This window comes from Cydia splendana, chromosome 13 (genome assembly GCF_910591565.1).
Source record: "Cydia splendana chromosome 13, ilCydSple1.2, whole genome shotgun sequence".
NCBI classification, from domain to species: Eukaryota; Metazoa; Arthropoda; class Insecta; order Lepidoptera; family Tortricidae; genus Cydia; species Cydia splendana.
In genome coordinates this window covers 18,475,373-18,498,081 of record NC_085972.1, presented here as the reverse complement: position 1 = coordinate 18,498,081, position 22,709 = coordinate 18,475,373, and the positions used below count along the sequence as shown (strand labels likewise).

General features: G+C 35.1%; 1 protein-coding gene across 6 annotated transcripts in view; it reads right to left on the bottom strand.

Moving 5' to 3' along the window:
• The window catches only part of LOC134796285 (kinesin-like protein KIF12), a 62,860-nt gene extending 42,040 nt beyond the window's left edge, over positions 1-20,820 (bottom strand). For 2 of the 6 annotated variants that reach the window (XM_063768346.1, XM_063768350.1), the window contains exons 1-3: positions 20,402-20,819; positions 19,581-19,814; positions 18,879-19,029 (exon numbers count right to left, since the gene is read on the bottom strand). In XM_063768346.1, the coding sequence (XP_063624416.1) occupies positions 18,879-19,029; positions 19,581-19,722 (293 nt within the window). In that variant the 5' untranslated portion in view covers positions 19,723-19,814; positions 20,402-20,819. The other 4 variants (XM_063768349.1, XM_063768347.1, XM_063768348.1 and 1 more) reach the window with 4 other exon arrangements.
• Positions 20,821-22,709: the final 1,889 nt, after the last annotated feature.

The following is a 22,709-nucleotide window of genomic DNA, read 5'->3' as shown; positions in this document are numbered from 1 at the left end:
ATAATTACTTAATTAATAACAATTTATGTCTTGATGATGCTGCAAACAATGACTACAACAAAATAAAGTAAACGAAAGAAAACATTGTATTTATATAATTATGTTATTCAACTATTATAATCTACAGATACATCGCGGTTTTTGTTTATTTCAATAATGTTGTCAAATTCTGCATACACGATACAATTAATGGTGCTAGTTAGAGCCGAATCAAAGCGTACTTCTATCCGAACACTTCCATGTCTAACAAGATTCCAGTGTGAAGTTGAACAAGCAGATAAATCAGGGGTTAAATCAAAACATAACAAACAATATCCTCCACCATAATCTGTTCTACTTATTCCATTACCTTCGTTGTGAAAATGAATACCAGTTCCAGAAAATAAGGTGTGATATGCCGCCGCTATTAAACCAGAACTAAATGACGGTTGTAATGTTTTAGAAGGAATTTCATGACCATCTACAAACAAGCTAAATGAATTCATATTATAATTTTGAAAATTAAATGGATTCAAAGCTAAATTTCCATTAAAACCTGAATTTGATACAAATCCAATAATACAGCGTTTAGGAATTTGTCCGAGAAATATATTATCCAATGTTTTACCCTGGACCCCTGTTGGTATTGTGAGAACCTTAAATTCTGCTCTCGTAATGGGGTACTTCGCAGTCGTTGTTGCCAATACTTTTTGATGGGCTAACAAAACGCTAGGATTGATTTTTGTTCTTCTAACAATGAGACTAGCATCTGTTATTTGTACTTTAAGTTTTTTATCTTGATGACAAATTAAATTAAATGATTCTTTTGATCGGACTAACTTAATACGCAATTCAACACCATTTATCAAGAATTTCTCTTGGTTAAATATATCGCCATGCAAATGTCCAATCATTTCCACTTCCTTACTCTCTTTGATAAATTCTAGTCTTTTCTGAAATCCTTTGTTGTTGGCGTCAACGGTATCCATAAAACCTGGGGTATCCTCATACCATAACCCACAAGTAAGATGGGTTTTTTTGGCTGCCGGTCCATAGTTGAGAAGATTTTCCATATAAGCACGGTAAGCATATGTATTGTTTGGGGGTGATATGAGTTTTTGATTTAAATATACATCAAGTTGGTTGAAAAGGGAATGTAGCCAGTTATTGGTGGGTCCAACTCCGGCATCTGCTTTTAATTTTGTCCCATCTTGATTCAATACTTTAGCAGTAATATGTAACATTGTGTGTGATAGATCAATGTAGTCATCTCCTGATCCAGGTACTTGAAATTCAATGGGGCCATCATCACTTAAAGATGAAATTGGTTTGTAATGAATCCAATGTCCGCTTTCAATACTTGTTTGAGTTGATGGAAGGGCAAATATATCTAATTCAGATTTTGCACATTCACATGAATGATTGTGTAGAAATGACATTATTTAACTTGAAAATATATCGTTATTTTTATTATTATTTCTACTTCCTCTTCGTCGCGATGCTTTTCGAGTAATGAGCGGTTCTCTTCTTTTATTCGACATTTTATACCCAGATCCTGACATGAGAGAATCAATTTTTTCATCAGCCTTTCTTTTTAGGTTAGCGCTCGCTTCCTTAAATCGTGATCGAATGGAACTATCCATAGGACGAGAATTTACCATATCAGTTAACAAACCAACCCCTGCCCCTAAGGTTTTTTTTCCAATGGTTTTTAAACCGCTAGATAACAAAGGGAGCACTGATCTAAATAGTCCACCCAAAAAACTGCCTATACCATGTCCTCGTTGATATGGAGCTCCCTTATAGACAATACCTATCCCAGAGCCGGCTTGGTGTGAATAATAATGTTCGTAAGGACAAGAGACTGACGATCTGTTGTAAATCATTTTACTCGTTGGAAGTGTAGCTTCACGCAAGAAGATCCAAATTGAAATGGTACTCTGACACCAGTCGTTGTTCTTATATCTATTTCAATGGTATCGAACTCTCTTCGTAAAACTGGTACATAATGAGCGGGTGAGAAGATGTGAGTTTTATAAGCTCCATAAATGAACTTAGTTGGATCTAAAGGTATTATTCTGAGTAATGAAGTAATAACATCTCCGACTACTTGTGGGTGTATTATATCAGTATAAACAAATATTTGAGATGGTAAACCTAAATATAAATTTGCAGGGCTTTTTCCTAATGTATTTTGTTTTAAATTTGTTTTCGGTTTAAAACCCAATTGCAGACTTAGTATCGGAGTTGTAATGATAGATGTTATTTCTTTATTTGTTGTTGCTATTCCAACCAGTTTTGTTAATCCATCATATCGAAATTTTACGTTATTTTTTAACTGTGGGTTTTCATTAAACGCTTGAAGAAAATGATCTATATTATCATATGTAGTGGCTGGTATATGAGTTTTTATATCTACTATTTTTGTAGTTTTATCGGTGGGTGATAACACCTTTTTCTTTAAATAAATGATGTTTTCGTGCTCTTGAACATTATACATGGAACAAGGATATTGAAATTCCACCAACCCAACTACCCATTCTCCATCCAATTTAATGGTCTTTGGTAATTTAGTTAAGAAATGTGCAGTCGTGTTATCCGTGTAGTAATCTGATGAACTATTACTTAACAAAGTTAGATAAAAACTATTTTCACTCATATTTTCTTTAAGTTTGATTCAGGTATCCAAGAATTAAATTTATTAGGATAACCTTGCCACTTAACTAGTATTTCCTTTCTGCCAGCAACTCGACGCGAGCGTATTATTTTATCAATTTTATACTCGTTGGAGGGGAGGTAAGTTACCTTTTGTAATTCTTTAGAATAAAATGTACCAATGATGGGTTCACCTTCTAAATCCTTTATTGTATAAACAACTCGTGGCGATCTGTTAATAATCGAATCAATAATAAATATTTCATCACTCCAATTACTTTCATAACCTTTTTGAAACACATGCTTATATTTAGTGATTCTAACATGATCACCTACATTTAGTTTTTTAGTTTCTAATGAAATTTGCCTATCTTTTTTGCGATCATATAAATTACACCAAACAGTCATAATATTATTAGAGCTAACATCAACTGGGCGCATTTTAATGCTAGAATGATAGCTATGGTTGTAAGAATGTAGAAGATCTTGTAATATATTTGTGTAGTTATATGTATTCTTATGAGTGAAGTAACGCCACATTTTCATTTTAAGTGTTCTTTGAAACCTTTCTACTATACTTGCTTTAATGTCGGGGTTATTAGTGGTATAATAATTAATATTTTTGCTCTTAAAGTAATCTCTAACCGCCTTTGAAACAAATTCTGTACCTTTATCAGATTGGATGTGACGGGGAACAGAGTTGGCTTCAGTAAATATGCTTTCAAAACATTGTTTAACAGTTGCTGAATCCTTCTTCTTCATGGCTCTTGCAAAAGCATATTTACTGAACACATCAATAACACAAAGAATATATTTGTACCCATCATTATATTGACTATAAGTACTCATATCACTTAAATCAGCTTGCCAAAGTTCATTAAAGTTCGAGAGAATGTATTTATTTCTAGTAAATCGTCTATGAATAGGTTTATGCAGCGTGTGCGTATCTTGAGATTGTAACCATTTTTTCACTTCCTCTTTGTTCATTTGACCTTTCATTTCCTTTGATAAATTATTTAAACTGCTATAGCCAGCTGGATTAGAGACGTCATAATAGATTCTGTTAATATCTAATAAGGAGTCCATCTTTCCCACTCTATTTTCTTTCCGGATCGCTTTTGCTCCCGTGTAGCAAGAGGCATAGAAGTGTTATTATCTTTATCTGTTGAGGCTCTCGTCTTCACAGAGGGGGTAAAGGGTTCAATCAAAGGAGTACCATTAATAAATGCTAAATTTGTAGGATTACCTATGCATGACCTAGGAACTTCGATATCTTTTAAAAGTAAAGCAAACACTTCCCATCCAATTGGCTTAGGACGTTTAAGACATCTAACGGTGTCGCTTACCAAATCAGTAATATTACTATTTTGAATGGTTTGGTTATTTATAACAACTTCACCAGTCTGTTTCCACCAAATTTTCGGTTTACTTGAAACAATGTAATCTAACAACGTTCGAGCTTTTTTTTCATAAGATTTGGGTAATATGTTTATAATTTTTGACGGACTAATTGGCATTAGTTCTTGATTTATTTCGCCAGGTGGTGTATTAAACGATGACGGTGTGGCTGCTTCAGTTACATTATCTGTAACTGACTCATTATTTTCAATCTCCTCCTTTTTGTTCACTTTTGTTTTTATAATATCATTACTTTCGTTGATTACTTGATCTACCCCCTCCATCACGATGGGTATTCTAAACGGTTTTCGATCTGTTTCAATAAAATGTAGAAATCTTTGTAATGCTTGAGAATATAACGTCCACTTTTCGCGATCATTCATTTTACTTTTAAGGATTTTTTGCATCTCTCCATCTAGCCGAGATGAGGAATTTTCGGGTGGACTCTCATTCCGTTTCAGCCTTTCAATAAAATCTGATTCAACTAATAACATTTTTTTTGTGTTTTCCATTTTGTTTATGATAAAGAGTTCACTAAAGCACTTAAAACTGCACCTAAAATAATAGGTAGAAATGCACCTCCTTTTTGAACTATAACAGTTTTTCTTATTTTATGTTTCCCTTTCGAAACTAATTTTCTTAAAATATCTTTATATTTTTTTAGTTTCGTCTTTTCTTTTTTTTCTAATGGAATTTTCCCATTTAGGACGTTATAAATGCACTCACAAATAATGTTGATCTCTTCATCGTCACAAGATTTAAGTAATGCAGTACGATATTTGGGTTTAAGCAACTGCAATGCTTCAAGTAAATGTTTATATGTGTTTACTCTTGCATGCATCATGTAGAACTGACTAAAATATGGTGATTTTTATCATATTTAAACCCCTTTTTAGGTACATACACTGTGCAATGCCCATCAAACGGAAATATTTTTGTTTTAAAACGGCATATGTCATTTGTATTTTGTTTCAGGTCAATCATGAGGTAACCATGAGCCTCCTTTGTAGCATCTTTGTAGGCTTCGTCCACAAACTTTGAGTTTTCTGGGTAAACTTGTCGTGACAGGTAGCGTATTTGAGTTTTATCCCTGGGATTTTTAAAAAATACAATGTAGCTTGTATTCAATGAAATATCACGTTGACCTCTACCTTGATGAAATACGTTTTGTGTAATATAAAAAACACTTAAGTTTCTATGATGACTACCTTTCGTAAAAATGTCAACTATTCGTCCATCTGATTCTCTCATCAAATCATCTATAATAAGAAGTTTAGGTTTCTTCCCATCAAAAATTGAAAAATCTGGTATTCCTTGACTATAATTTACATTTTCCAGATTGTAGAAAGGTTGCATTTCATCATAACACCAAATAATTTCATCAAATTCAACATTACATATCTCTTTGGAGTTATTCAAAAAGTTTGTAACAAATTGCGTTTTACCACACCCACTAGGACCTGCGACAATGGTGGTGAAAGGATGATAAAAGTGAATCATTATTAAATATTGTAATCTATGTGTATGTGTGTGGGTGAGTGTTGATATGTTAACGGATGGACTTTAAATGGTAATATTCAGAAAGATGATTACTATTTAAACAACTCAGATATAGTAGACAAAAAAACAAAACAAAATGATTACGTAAATTTTTTATTATTATTTATGATCACACTTTTAACATTATTTTTTTTGTTTCATATTTACAAAAATACCTTAAAAGATACAATAAAATAAAATTCATACATTTTTTACATGTTTACAAGTAATACCTTAAAAAATATACAATGTACAAACAATAATTTGGAATTCGAATGTTCTGTGTGATTATATTACAACTTTGAAACTTTTTCATTATTGCGGTATTTTATAATGACCCCACGCTAGAGTGTCAGAAGAGTTTTCTAATAAGTACCGTTTTGTATCTTCATGCGATAATGATATTTTATTTATTTTTTGAGTGAATATTATATGTTTTATAGACTTAAATCTTAGCATTTGAGCGCGTTGCAAATTTTTATTAAATAAACACGTTTTGTAATTGTCAAGAGTAAATTTTTTTGTAACACATTTATTGACTCCTTTGGCTTTTGATAAAACACCGTATTTTTCGGTTTTCTCATCATTCTCGTCATATTTTTCAACATCTAAGGTATACATTTTAGATCTCAGACCTACAAACTCTTTTAAAATTCTACCATTATTTTCATCTTTGAAAAACCCTAATCGCTTTTTATTTATTAACGGCAAATCATATTTATTGTTAGGAGGATAGTCAGATGTATCAAAATATAAATTAAGATCTGATTTTATATCTGCGTAATAATTTTCCGTGAAAATTTGATATACTAAGCTATCAGTATCTGTATAAAGAAGCTTAAGATTGTCTGGATATTTGGTTTTCATGTAGCTGTAGTGAAAGTGATACATCAAAGTTTTCGATATATCTAATACGCAAAATCCCAGATAAATCGGTTTATTATAAAATATTTTAGTTTTATTCAATTGAACGGCCACTAAATTCTCAGAGAATATGGATAAACTATGGAACTCAGGTTTCGCTATCAAAGATTGAACCCCCTGCGTTTTTCCTCGATTTTCCCAGTGATTTAATAATTTGACATTTACGCGTTTTGCAACATTTTCCATGGTTTTACCGAACACTGAATTATTCATTAGTTTAAAGAAATCTTTTTCAAAATCGGATGATGCCTGTGATCGCATGTGGGTGTTCAAATCTATGTAACTTTTTAACCACATAGACTGCTGAAATTTAAGAATGCGATGGATTTTACTCAATTTCAAACCATTCTTCAAACACTGTTTTAGATTTCTATAATGAATGACATAATTCGTTTTTTTATTTAAATTAGGAATTAATTTTTTTTCTTTGGAATTACCCAAACAAACGTTTTCAGGACAAAATGGCAAATCTGAATGAGAGTCATGCAACTCGTTAGGGTATTCGAGATCAACTTCTAAAATTAAACCATGATCAGCGTCATCAGATATATTAAAGTCAGTATCTGTATTTACCCATTCAAATTTACCGGTAGGAAGACATTGAGACATAGCCCACCCGTAAAGGTTATTTGCATCAAAGTACATAAGAAATGACGATGGGATATTTTGATTATAATCTTCCAAAAAAATATTATTAGCCTTCGCGTATCTATTACTACATTGTGATATGCCACCTCGAATATTTTTTGATATAAAAGCTATTTTATCGATATCAGTTAGGAGTTCTAGTTTTATTTTTGTAGTTCTTAACATTGCATCCCAACTTAATCCCGGAGCAGTATAATAATGAGCGGGGTCTAATCCATACGTCTTAAGACAAAGGTTTCTAAAATTTTCAAATATATCAGTTAGTAATAGAACATCAGTTTTTAAATATAAATCAGAATAATCACCCATATTTTTGCATTGAAAATGAGACCAAACATCTTTTGCGTGATCATAATCCTCTTCTGAGATGTGACTATCAGACAAGGAACTAAAGAAATCATCTTTAGAGGGAAGAGCTGTTAAGTTTAAAGAATCGTATGATGACATGTGTTCATAGGGATAGACACCCTTTCGTAATAAGCGTTTAAAATCCTCCTCGCATGAAAAATTCAATTTTAATTCATGAAATTGTTCAGGCAACAAGTTTTTTGCCAATTTGTCAAGACTACTGGACATAAATTTAAGTGAATCGACAAATCTCAATTTAATTGTGCGATTATTTATTTGTAAGCTCTTAGAAAATGAAATGTATTTCTCTTTGTTCTCTGGAATCAGTTCAATGTCGCCTTCCGCCAAACCAAGCCCATGCACTATAAAATGACTATCATAGTTACACAAATTATGGAAAAATACAGGTACAAAATTAGGTGCCCTGTATTTTTCAGAACAAAATGTATGTGCCACTCCTTCATAAAGACCAGTATGGTAATTATAGGAAATGACTGAATCCTCGTTTAAATTTTTATCACAAATATAACATGTACTACTCTGAGCAATATGCACATTATTTGCATTAGATAAAGGCAATGGAGTTTTTACAAAAGTATTTCTCCTACAAATGGCCTTTAAGTCTTGTTCCATATACTTCATAAATTCCTGGGTGCAATTTTTGCCTTTATATGTTCTGTACACTGACAATTTATCATTATAAGAACATTTAATGTAGTATCCAAAACTATATACCTCATGTTTTTGTACATTTGTTGTTGAGGATGTAGTAGGATTAATTGTACCTGTTTGAATCGGGTTTAGAAAGGCCTCGAAATCAGCATAAATAACAAAAGGTACCCTTAATTTACGTTCATAATTATCGAAAGTAAGTATATTGGAGGAAACGTTTTCATTGAACCAGTTTTTCTTTTTATCCTGTTCTGAAGGTAAATGTGTACAAACATGGAAACAATCGTTTCTTTGATGATTCATTAAATTGTTGCGAGTTGTAAAGTTCGACAAACAACCATCACAAATATGTGCAGCATGCTGTGTATTTGATAATTGTTTAGATACTAACCTAGATAAATTTTTGATATAGCAATAATGCCCCTTACTGTCTTTGGATATGTACAATAAATTCAAGTGGGTAGCTTTTTTGCACTTTGTTAAGTGTAATGGGCCTACTACGTCATGTTTTTTACTTTTCGAATTGTATTCAAGACCAAAAACGTTTATACTTATATCATTCATTTTTTCAAATTTCTGAATATCTCCAACCTTAAGTGGGAAAGTTAAATTTCTAAAATTTAATTTATTTTTATGCGCTATATACGATTTCGCAGTGTTTGAACGATGACTTGTAGGTGGATACAAGCCTGACAATACAGCCCATCTAAAACATTCATGATCATTATTTTTTACATTAATAACTGCTTTTCTGTTCTGAATATCACGTGGTAATTCGATATAGGAAGAACCACGCAATGGATTAAATTTGTTTACATTGACATCTAGATAGTTAAATTTTACTAAACTCCATCCACTGTCTTTTCTCTCAAAGTTAAATAATTTTGTTAATATATCTTTAACAACTGACTCGAAAATATCATCTTTGTCGCTGCTAACATCAACTACATTGTTACATAATTGGAAATCAAATGTATTATTTACTTGTTTGCTCTCTTGAGTAAAATCCGCATTCAAAATAAAGTTTACTTTTAAAGCATGGTGATCAGTGAGGGAACGATCCAATAATGCAAAGATTTTCTCTTTATTTCCTAGTAAAATGGATTCGGGAGTAAATGGTTGGTGAACATTTTCATTTAATAGTATTCTGTAAGTGGCCACCCTATTCTTAAAAGCATTTTCAATTAACTGAACATTAACCCATTCAATGTCAGCCCTTAAAACATTATTTTTGTGAAGATTACTATTTAAATGATTTTTAAAATATCTTTTAGAAACAAACTTATTACACACAGAACATTCAATTTCATGATTATTATTTGTACTCACAATGACATCGGGAACTGGTTCGGATGATGTTGATGCTACAGGTTCAGCAGCTGCTGAACGGTTTTTCTTCACCAAGAATTCTTCGGTCTCCAAAACTGCAGCTGTCCTTTTTACTCCCCGTCCTATTTGAGAAGATCTATAACAATACATAATAAACATAAATATCTTAATGTCAGATAAAATAAAAATAATTACTAAAACGGTTGGTTGTATATACTAACGTAAGTCTTTTCGACACTGCTGACAATAGGCCCGCATCATCAAAACTCCATCAATCACATCTGATGACTGAGTATTCCCCTTGGAATTTTTGATATGCCCATCACATGGTGTATAATACGGTATAATATCAGAATCTTCCAGTAACGAGTGAGGTAATTTGTTTGATATATACCACATTCTTATATTTCTATGAAAATATGCTAAAATAAATTCTTTACTTAATTCCTCAATCTTATCACGAGGCAAAGTGAGACCAATATGATAGTAAGTAAACACCATTATGGAAAAGGATATCACAGTACAAGCACGGCACCAAAACACTGAATGATATGAACTCGAGATACCCCGCTTATATAACCAGCACTCTCCCACCCCACGTTTATCCTAACAATAAGTTCTGGTCACAACAAGTTAGGAGGAACCCATCCTTTGTTAAACAGGTACTGGTTAAGAGTTATAAACATGTATGAACAGGAATACTTTTACTTACGCCTCTCGATGTAGTTGGCTCACAAGACGGGCAGCCTCGCATAGATCTTCATTTTCTTCTATTTCTTCACAGAGTCTGATAAGTTCAAGATCGTAGACATCACAACTCAAAGAGTCCATTATGAAATGAGAAATCATACAGTGCTTTCTTTCATTTAAATAGTTGACTACAGGTATAAGATTTCTAAGAGTGGGGACTGTAATCTTTACAAATGAGAAGTATTAAATTAAAACTTGTTGTAATGTGATACAATAAAAATAATCTGTTACATGGAAAATGTACTTAAGGAGAGGTAAAAAATGAGAAATACGTTAACACAATCATTAAGCTACTACTATCATTAATAATTATAACTATCACTGTTTCTTATTATCTATAAAATATTTCACACTACTGTCCTTAGAAGCTAATTGCTTTGTTATGTTATAAATAATATTTCGCGTATTTTGTAGCTCCAAATCGTCTTCCAACGCAAAATATTTCAATCTGAAGTCCGCATGCTTCCAGTGTTCCATGGGTGGGACGTTTTTGATTTTATGCATATCATATATCTCGATTTTAATCAAATGTGATGCATAGGCCCCGTCGTCTTGTCCGGATGACAAGTTTGCAACACCGTCTGGTGAACTTTTGCTCACATTTGAAGACCGTTTCACAACTTTAGACTGCTTTTTAGGTCGTTCAAAGAAGCTATCGATATTGTTTCCTGAACGTTTCTTTGCGATGGCTTGTTTAACTTTGAGACCAAGCGTACCCTCTTCATCGCTTGATTCGTCTTTATTATCATCCGGGTAGTAATAGTTCTTGAAAGTATTTTCAGTGAACTGAAACAATATAAAACAATAATTTACACACTGTCTACAATCTTGATAATTAAAACACAAAGAACACAAGTGAAAACAAAACAAAGTAAGTTACGGTAATAAAAGACATACTTACATCCATTGTTGGGTCTTTCTATAAACACTTAAACACTTCACTGTTGAATTAACACTATATTTCTATATACTGCAGTAGATACAAGGAGCTCTGATACAGAGGACTGCCACGACAGTAATACTTACTCAAAGCCATTTCTCTTCGGCTTTTATACTGTGATAGTGAGCAGGATACAGTATCGTTCAAATCATGTCTCAACAGGTTCATCTAATACAGACGCTCTCTTTACTAAAACCCAAATTCAAAAGCATAATAGGAAACAATAAATCCATTGTCAGTATAAAATATAATAGATGTCTACCAATAAAGCAATTATGCTGTTATAACAATGAATACCAATACACAAGAAATGCCGACGTATTAGACTAAATCATGTTGAAACCAGTTGACACGTCTCGTAATTTTTTTAAAATCATACAAAGTAACATGTCTCAACAAGTTCATCTAAACAGACGCTCCCTGTACTCAAACCCAAATTATATCCACATAATAATCCATTGTCAGCATAAAATATAATAGACGTCTATCAATAAAGCAATTAAGCTGTTATAACAATGAAAACAAGTGCACAAGAAATGCCTCACACGCCTAGTTATTATTTTAATAATACAAAGAAACAAGTAGCTACGAGTTTACTTTCTATCGTGTTACAAAGAACATAAAAATGTATGTGAAAATAAACTATAAAGTATTAGATAATGAGACATACTTACATACTAAGTTTAAGAAGATAGAATAGTTTAAGAATAAAAAAGGCTACATTAGGTTGAATTGCATTTATCGCAGACAAAAATAATGAATTAGAAATAGGTAAAACTAAATAAAATAACACAATACAATATGCACAATATAGGTAAGTATGTATACGATATGTAGGATGCTTTAGTTTGGATAGGTAAGAAGTTTAGGTATTTAGGTTAAAACATAACTTGAACGAAGACTAGGTGAAAGCAGGTTAGTTTGAAATGAGAAGTTAGGTTGATTTTAGTTAGGTTTGGTAAAAGAAGGTTTAGGTTAGTTTAGGCTACCGACGGATTACTTGTGTAAATTCTAATTAGGTTAGGTTAGGTTAGAACTGTATTCCTTATAAATCGAAATAGCTCCAAGAGGTTGTAAGATAATAAGATAATGAATCGCAAATAAGTACCTTTTGCAAATACCTATCGGTAATACCTATTGCAAATACCTATCGCTAATACCTATTGCAAATACCTATCGCTAATACCTATCACAAACACCTACAGTATAATACACACATAAAGAAGGCATGAATGAAGACGTCGGTGGGTGAAGGGTCCATCCAGGTAGTATGCTCGGTAACACAATAATGCGCCCGAGTCGAGATCGAACAATAGAAAAGGGTCGATAAGCCTATTGTTACCGTGGTGAGCAAGGTGTATTGTTTAATTAGCGTATTTCGTAAGTACCTGAAGGAGGCGCCGGGCACTGCTGAGACCTAGCGCAATCAATTGAAATGGGGGGCTATTTGTTTTTTTTTTTTTTTTTTTTTTTTTTGTTTTTTTTTTTTTTTTTTTTTTTTAGGTTCAGCGCGGGCGGTGGATCGGCCCTGGGGTCAGGATCGGCGACCACTGAGAGGTGGGGCCAGAATCGGGGAATAGTTTCTACTATTCGGCCCTCTGTAAATATTTTGCCAATTGCGATGTTAACTTATCGCCACCGCGAAAGTGAAAATCGTATTGTTTTTAACAATGTTTTATGAAACAGGTCTGTGAGCGATATTACGTTTTTACATTAAAGAAAAAAAAATCAAAATTCACCGCTTCCCATAAGACTTGAACTTGTTAAAATTCGCAGGTTCGAGTTTTTTTTACCCGAAGTTCACCGCTTTTTCCATTTTTCCTTTAATATATACTTTTTCTTTTTATTCCAGATTCCGTGAACCCACTCTAGCCAATCGTGTTTGCTTGGATGAGCATAGTTTATGCATGTCACTGCCAATGCCAAGGGTGTATCGATTCAAATCGCACGATAACAGCGGTTGAATTACTTATTCATATATTATTACATAAATCTATAAATACTATGGAGTGGAGGAACTTAGAAGAACCACTTTTTTTCTCGCAAAATCGATTTATAGGTAGGTCTTATCTGTCCAAAACGCGCATTTTTGAGTTTTTTTGATGTTTTTCGAGCAAAGCAGCAAAGCTCGGTGTCCCAGATATTATGGTTAGAGTCTGTGCGGAAAGAGAAGAGTCGTAGAATATATGGGGCCCAATACATTCCACGCCTCTTCTCTTTCCGAACAAACTCTAAATGGTGATTACGTGCTGATGCGCCAAGAATAAATGGCTAGTCTATTCAGCTGTTGGCGCTATTGCCTAAGTCGTCTAAGTATAAGCCTAGGCCTAATTAGGCAGCTCATAAAAATATCTCTACCACATTTGACCTTTATTATATTCTGCACCTATTGTATTTTTAGTTTTAGGATCAGATAAATCGTTAAGCAACCATATTTTGCGAGTTTATGCAAAGTAGTTTAATTTTAGTTATGCTAATTATATTTTGTTAGTATTGTTTGAGAACGGTTAAAAATAACTACCTCGTCCTGTCTATTCTCTGTCTCGATAAAACACTTTAATAGTTTATGAACTTAATCATGCTCATGGCAGATCGAGTATACTAAATAACATCTACAAAACTCCATACCCAGCTGCAAAATTCCACTCATAAAGTGGCTATGCACTTTTGCAGCTCATTGTACTTTTTAACTACGCATTGCAATGTACCCTTTTTTAACGGCAGTCGGTAAATTTTAGCTATCCAAAAAATTCTGAATCCTTCTTCAATAAATAAACGAGGTTATCTTTTTAGGGTTCCGTACCGTACGCAAAGTGTAAAAACGCGACCCTATTACTAAGACTCTGCTGCCCGTCTGTCTGTCTGTCACCAGGCTGTATCTCATGAACCGTGATAGCTAGGCAGTTAAAATTTTCACAGATGATGTATTTCTGTTACCGCTATAATAACAAATACAAAAAAAAACATTTGAGTGGGGCTCCCATACAATAAACGTGATTTTTTTGCGTAAATGATACGGAACTATTCGCGCGCGAGTCCGACTTGCACTTGGCCGGTTTGTTTTTTACATGTCAGTCTATTTATTAAAATTCTAAAATCCCCTTTAAAAGTCTGGTTAACCATTTCCCCAAGTAGCCGAGTTAATATTTAAGTCCAGTTAGGAGTGACAGCCGCTGGCCGTCGAAATGTCAAGGGCCCTGCTTAATATGTATAGGCTTTTAGTGAACATAATTGATTGGGAAGGAAGTTTTGGGTAAGCAACGTCGATTTCATATTATAATATGTTTTTGTAAGGGAAACTAGTAAACAACGGGGGGAGAGTTTTCAGCGTCAGAGTTATAAAGAAAATGCTTTCGAATGTTCTGGATATGTAGAGTACCTAAAGGATGTACTTATTGCTGTTACCTATATTACAATATCTATAATGCTTCTAGGTTAAACTCTAATTTAAAGTTAACACGTACAGTCGTACATTTTATAATATTTTTTATATTTTATTTTAATGATTTTGTTTTACTTTTTTTTATATACCTATATATTAGGATTATAATAACTAGTTCACTTAGATAACACCATCCTTTCAGCTTAGTCTCTGAAATGTTATATACACCCTGCCTTGTATACGACATTTCACTAAAATAAAAAGTAAATTAGTTTCAGTAGTAGTACATGGCTTAAGCTTCAGCTAACAATGATTGATTTAGTCAATCAAACTGAAGGTACGCAGAAGGGGTAAATTACCCGTTGACTGTAATAAAACCATTTCTAGGTAGACTAGACTTAATTCGCTGAAAGCACTGAGCAAAGGCAGATGGTGGAGCTAACCAGTAATCACAACATGATACCTAGGTATACGTAAAGGTGCCTTACTCGTACAGAACTAAACTTAGAAACAAATTAAAAGTGGAAAAATTTATTGTCTTGGACTTGAACCCAAGACCACTGGATCGCTAGCCCAGTGCTCTTCCATCTGAGCTGCCAAAACCAAGACCTTACACAGCTAAGAACCACCGCAAACAAGTAAACTTCGCTTTAAATCACGTAAAAATCGCATGGAAATCGGTCACAGACACAGAGAGATAGGACAGACCCCTCTTTATGGGTCAAACAGATCACTGTGTTATGTCTTTCCTGTAGACATACACAAGAGTTAAGGGCTATAAAGGTTAATTTTCTTATTTAACCCTTATCCACGTGAAAAGGTCCTCCTTTTATTTAGAGAACTATGATAAAATCATTGCTTACACGCCCACAAGCTGTTAACTATAGCCCACAGGAGAGAAAAATGTGCTGTTCGCGATAACACACTAGTTTTCTCTCCTGTGGGCAATAGTTAACAGCTTGTGGGCATGTAAGCAATGATTTTATCATAGTTCTCTAAATAAAAGGAGGACCTTTTCACGTGGATAAGGGTTAAATAAGAAAATTAACCTTTATAGCCCTTAACTCTTGTGTATGTCTACAGGAAAGACATAACACAGTGATCTGTTTGACCCTTATGCATCGGGGGTTAAAAATATATAAACAAAACTAATCGATTTAAGTTCCTTTTATCGATCGTAGACCTCAAGACAAGTGTCAATCGTATCTCACAGCTACCTACACCAATTTCTTAGAACGACCACTCAACTTCTTGAAAGCATTAACAAGCCAAACGTCGCAATCCGCAACACGCTAAGCTCAACTGAATCACTTGATGGAGCGTTTCGGCCGCACGCGAGGTCAGTTTCTCACTACCATTACGCCGAGGTTCTCAGTTTCTCACTACCATTACGCTTAAGCGTGAGATCATAGTTCTTTGTATTACTGAGGGATTACTGAGAACTTGAATCACTTGATTTACATAGATGGTAGATAAGGATGACGTATTATGTGTCAAATTATATGGTTCATACATCGGTTCAAATGAGTTGGTCAAGTTCAACCTTGTACGCTGGCGAAACTTTTAACGGGTATACCGAATTTAAAACGAACATAGCAACTGTATCTTAATACACTGTAGTCTCTAAGTCTTAAAACAGAAGTAAAAACAAATAACGCAGTTTTCAGGCATCAAACTAGAAGCCTATAAATTTAGAATAAAATAAATTGAGATTTTGTCTGTTAGTTTAGGTAAAATAAGTTCAGCTTCTTGTTCTTCCTATAGTTGGTCCAGCTTTTTGCTACGGCTCTCTAAGGAAGCTTATGATCGGCTCGGTCACCTGGTAATCCCAAGAATTAGCGCTGGCACTAATTAGACGATTTTCCTACCCAAATTGAAACTAGGCCTTATTGGGATTAGTATGGTTTCCTCACGACGTTTTCCTTCACTGAAATGGAAGAAGGAACGCAAAAATACCAACTCAATTAACTTTCTACTCATTCCCGCAAATATTGGGGCCTTTCCTGAACGCACTTATAACTAATTGCATTCAATATTAGGGTTGTAAAACGGTAAAGGTTAACCTACTCCGCGCATTGAAGGGCTTAATGAGTTCCATTGATATCAACCTTGGTCTAAATCGTTAATACGCACCGTCATTGTGTGAGAAACATATTATGTCTTACAAATTGGAGTTTGGCTAATATTTGCCGTTTCCGCTGTTTTTGGGAGTCTTAAACGTTAGCTTTAATTGATACGTAATAATAAGCAATTGAAGCAAACTCATTCAATTGTTTACAGTAAGTTAGTTACCTTGTGAAATAAATTGCAAGTTGGTTTTCCAATCTCTGCTTTGTTATGGAGCAGCTTTGGTCAGTGGGATTTTCTACTGCTATTATACTTTATGATAAATATCTGAGAGACCAACCTTTGCTCGGAAAACGTACAAAAACTCTAAAATGCGCGTTTTCCCATAGATAATATCTAGCTAGATCAATGTGTCGCCCCCGAACTTCAACTTCATCGAAATAGTTAGAGCCGTTTTCGAGATTCCATAGCTATGTAAAGAAACAAGAATTGCCCGTTTAAAGGTATTCGATTTATTTTAAGCTCTGCAGAACTCGCTCTGGCAATGAGCCGCATTACATGGTAGGTAAGAAGGTAAGCAGTCTAAGCAGAGGTAAAATCGCTGAGAAGAATCTGTGACTCCATTACACGCCGAATCCCTCATGTTGACACATCCACAACTCGAGGGTTTTCTGTCTATCTGTCTACTCAATGAGCTGCACTATGTATATATATATGTATGTATGTCACTTTAAGATATAAATACTTATTGAGAGATAAAAATTTGATGTGATTTTACCAATTTACCTTACCCCTTTGGACAACAGCCATAATATGTAAGTCTCGCGTGCAGTACAGGGGTCAAGTAGCCAGCCCCTATGGCCATTACCGCTACAACCTTCATTATTTAATCAATATCAAAGGTGTCTTCCAATCCAATATTACCAGTAAGTGCTGGGGGATTGATTGTTATTTTTGTATTGGGGTAAAAATATAGCGCAAGATTTACTTTTTACTTAAACAGATAGGTACCTACATAGGTACCTGCTATCTTACGTCTAAACATAACGATTTTTTCCACAAAATATATACCTACTTCCAATTATGTACCTACTTTTAAAGAATGATTAAAAGTTGGAAGGTATATCCGATAACATATATCAGGTAAATATAGGTATCACTGAGGTGAAATTTAGCATACTCCAGTGATTTAGACGATAAAGGATGACTCACGCTAGACCGGGCTGGGCCCGGGCTGAGGCATCCGACTGTCATTTTCTATGACGGCTGATCGATGATCACGTGCTGCATTCCATAGAAAACGAAGCGCTGGAAGCTCCGGCCCGGTCTAGCGTGAGTCATCCATAACGCGGATCTGATGTAGTTGGAAGGTGGTCAAAAGGACACTTCGATGAAAAAATGCAACCACATCAAGTTTGGGCTCATTAAAAGGGTTTCGATGAAGATTTGATGGACAAGCAAAGGACATTCGTCATATGAGGTACAATCTTTCAAGTGCAATTATTTTTGAATGACTTAGAAACTGTAAACCTTAAGGCACAGACATGGAAAATGCCTCGCAGATTTTTTTACGGTTCGGCCACGAGATCGAGCGACTTGCGACGGCGGGAGCGATAACCATAGGTTGGAGCGTGACACAGCGATGGGATCTTTCGCTCCAACCTATGGTTATCGCTCGCCGTCGCAAGTCGCTCGATGTCATGGCCGAGCCGTTAGAAGTTAATAGTCTACTTCACAAAAGATGGGCCAAGGTCGTCGAGCATTAAATTTTAGGCAGAACATACCTAACTTTTTTCTTGTTTATCGCAAGTAAGTCAAGGGAGTTTGATCTCTTCACGGTAGTACTGTTTTCCTCCATACTGGTAGAATGAGAGCGGCGTATGTGCACAAAACTCCCACTTCTCCAAAAGTACCATTCATTCCTTCTTCCGAAAGCCTTTTTGTGTTGATAAGAAATTTCATAAAATGTCAGGAAAGGTCCCAAAGAGCTGTTAAGTTAGTTAATAACTTTTTTTTACGGAGTAAAGTCTGGAGTTGTTAATAAAATATTATACATTTGGGAACACCATAAATGTCAATTTCTATGAAATTCTGCTGTTTTCGGGGGTCTTGTCAAATATATTTGACTGCAGACTTAGACGATTTCCAACAGTACAGAAAAAAGCTTTCGAAAAAAAACATTTCAGAGAACCGAGTTTTAGCACGTATCCTAGAGGAGCTAGAGCTAGAGTACAGAACCTAACTCACCTGCCATTCCTAGACCGGCTGCGCAGGCTGTCGTTATCTCTGCCCCAGGTCTTGCCCAGGGCTGGAAGGCCTAAGGAGCTGGAGCCTTTGGCAAGCCCCGCGGCGCCAGGTTGCTCCGTGCTGCGCGCTTTGCGGGTTTTTACTTCTTTCCCTGCAATAAATTTTTATGTTTTGATTTTTTTATGGAGACTAATATTTCAAGGGTTACCCTGAAAGTCCTGAAACTTATTATTACCATCAGAATTTAATAATCAATAAAATATTATATTAAATAATAAACAACAAATATAAATGGTAGATGACGTCGGGATCAGATTTACAATTCGTACTTAATCGTAAGCCTAGGAAACTTTACACTATACAATAACCATAGCTTAGTTTACACCATACCTCAAACTTTTGGCACACTATTATTTTTTCCCAATGCCCTTACCTTTCGTCGTCGGTACAGTAGTCTCAGTTTCAGCAATTTTAGAAATTCCCCTGGACAGGTATGTTAACGGCGTCTGCTGACGGCGATACATCTCATAACAGTTCAACTGCCGGAATATCTGCAAAACACTCACCTTTCGTACTAACCAGGGCTTCGTCACACTTGGAAGTGCTCCTAGATAAAGCTTTCAGTGGCGCCCGCATGGCCGTCTCCCGATGGTGGTACACCGTATCACGGCTCAACAACTAGAACAGCTGCAAAACCCTCACCTTTCGTACTAGCCAGGGCTTCAGCACTTTTCGAAATGCTCCTCGATAAAGTCGTTGGAGTCGCCCGCATGGGCGTCTGGCGATGGTGGTACACCATATCACGGCTCAACGGCTGCAACAGCTGTAAATTTTTCAGCGCCATCTTGGTTTTGCATTTTTACTCAACGGTCTTTTGACAGTTCTTGTCTAAAACTGCACTGCGTTATTATTTAAAATTGGAAGGCGTTTGGACACCTATTGAGTCGCGCGTTAAGGGGCCCACTGATTAACTGTCCACTGTCTACTTTCTACGACCCACATTTGTTAACAAATAACAAATTAGTTAAAGCTCTATCATTTCACACTCCAAGTTTACTAAAGGGGTCCACTGATTAACAGTCCGCCGGACGGTATCGGCCTGTCAGTTAGAACAAAATTTTGACAGTTCCGAACAACTGACAGGCCGATACCGTCCGGCGGACTGTTAATCAGTGGACCCCTCTTGTAAACTTGGAGTGTGAAATGATAGAGTTTTAACTAATTTGTTAACAAATGCGGGTCGTAGAAAGTAGACAGTAAAATATTTTTATGTCTTGATAACACGTGAATTTATTGCTTGTTTTCTATTTGCGATAAGCTGATAAGGTTTCATTGACTGCCAATAGATAAATCAACAAGTCATTTTTATTTACGCCACCTATGCTGAAAAGTAGGTATTTTTCAATTGGTTTACACATGCAGCTACCTTACTTAATACTTAATTGTGTAAAATAAATAAAATGGTGGCCAATTTTCTGTAATAACTATCGATAGAACCAAATATCAGAATTGTAAAAGTGTACCCCATTGTCTGACCTACAAAATATGTCATGTCACAACATAACAATCGATTTAAATATCGTCTTCCTCAGTGTCGTGTGAACGTCCGAGTGTCAATGGACATCAATAACACATATGTTTGTCTATGCCAGCACAACACTAAAAAGTCCAAAAAGTTATACATAAAATTAAAAAGTAAAATCTATTTCAGTTGACAGTACAATTTTTTTTTAATATTTCACTTGCACGCGGTCGAGTGGAAAGGCGGGAAATTTTTCAATATGGCGGCGCGGGTGGCGGCAATGCGCGCGAGGCTTAGACTGAATTGCTTTCAGCCAGAGGGGTTAATTCTACCAAAGCTTTTTCGTCGATACAACTATAATTTCATAGTTTGTAATGGTGTGGGCCGGGGGTGTATGTTAAATAGACGTTCTTCTAATAAGGGTGAGTCGTTATACTCGTTATAAGTATAGTGTTACAACTTTATTGTTTCCACAAAGTTAAGTAGGTATATTTAACAGCAGTGCTGTTTCAGCACAGTCATATCTATTTTTGGGTAAAAGAAGGATAAACGAAAAGAGAGCTTTTGACTATAATAAGCCAAAAATAAAATTAACAATTAAGGCATTCGGTATACAAACCTGCATAAGTAGAAATGTTTGCAAGGCTAAGGAGGGTAGTTTTTTGCATAGTCTAATAAAACATGGTCTTCCATTCCCAGAGTGACACGGGCCTACGTCACAACAACATGGCCGCTATATATAGCGCTATCGCATATTATCATATAGCGCTGTCGCATGATGACGTAGGCGCGTGTCAGTTAGGTGACCTAGAAAAGACGGGAATGGAGTACCAGGCGGAGTATATTATTATACCATGGTTTTTTGAAGTTATTCAGTTGCAGTGAAAAAGTGGTGTCAGCCCGGTCGGCCGGATTTTAACCAGTTTTGTCTTTTTAGCCGGTAGAAAACATGTCCAGTGATATTCTCCCGTTTGTTCCTTGTAACCCCCTAAATTAGGCTTTATGTCGAAAAGGGTAGAGTTATGATAGGTATAGGTAGTGGAGAAGTGTTATTATTTGGGAGGTTGTTAAGGCTTGGTCAAAGCACGTAACTGATCATGTCAGTAGAGTTACGAGTATCTACAAAGACGCACCATTATTTGTCGTATGCTTAAAACGATAAATCAACCAATCTAATGAATTAATAACCGCCATAGTCTTTCACACTCGCGTAACATTGTTTAAATAGCTGGAACTACTTTCGGCGTCAATTAAACCCCAATTTCATAAGTGTTATGTTATGTTATGTTACAGCCTTTCCTATGTAGTAACGTCATTATTACAACTTTCTCGTGGGCGTAGGGGATGGTTTATCTATCAATCAAGGTTAAAATTTTATAGTTTTAGTAAAACACGTTTGCGTCAATGAGTTTACGAAGGTGCCGTTTTCCATCACTTTAATAATTATAGTTATCCACATATTACCAACCATACTTTACTTTGTTTTGGTATATTTTAATCATTCATATTTTTTCAAAAGTAAAATAGGCTGAGGAAATAACTTATTCCGGATTAGGAATGAATGACTCTACGCTGGAACGGTCCGGACCCGGCCGGACCCGGAAGTGACTTTCGACACTAAACTTCTTTTTCTATGATGGGTGACGGTAATCACGTGACGCTTTCTATAGAAAATTGAAGTGCCCGGCCCGTTTGTATAAGCGTGAGTCATCCTTTAAGATAATCATTATAATATGTACCTGTCATGAACGTGTGGATATAAAAATCTATTTTACTAACCCGAAAAGAAAAAAGGTAGGAAAAGGACCAGATGTTTACAAATTATACATAACCCTATGTACATATACTTTTCTACCACTCTATAATTCGTAAACATACTAATAACCATGATAATGCTTCATAAGGAATTTATTCAAGTCACTACTCTAATACATGTATTATGCATTGCATACCACCCCCCAAATCCAAAGTCCTTCTCAAAGTGAATTTTAAATCGTGTAACAACTAAAAGGTCGAAAAGTTTGGGAATAAATTAACATTGTCTGATAAGTAGTTAATAAACCAAGAAGGTTATGAGTAATGAGGGCCGTCAGCTGTTAGTTCCATAGCTTTGACGCTATTTCAGTTTACACTTGACATTATTCACCACCCGAATGTTTTTATGCGTTGGAGGACAGCCCCTGTAATGGACAAGGTCATTGTGTGTATTTTTTTGCATCCTAATACTTTGCCACGCCTTTGTTGATAACAAAGAGCCTTTAAAAGCCACTTTCATCCCTCATAGCAGGGAGGAAGAAGCCCTTTTTCGA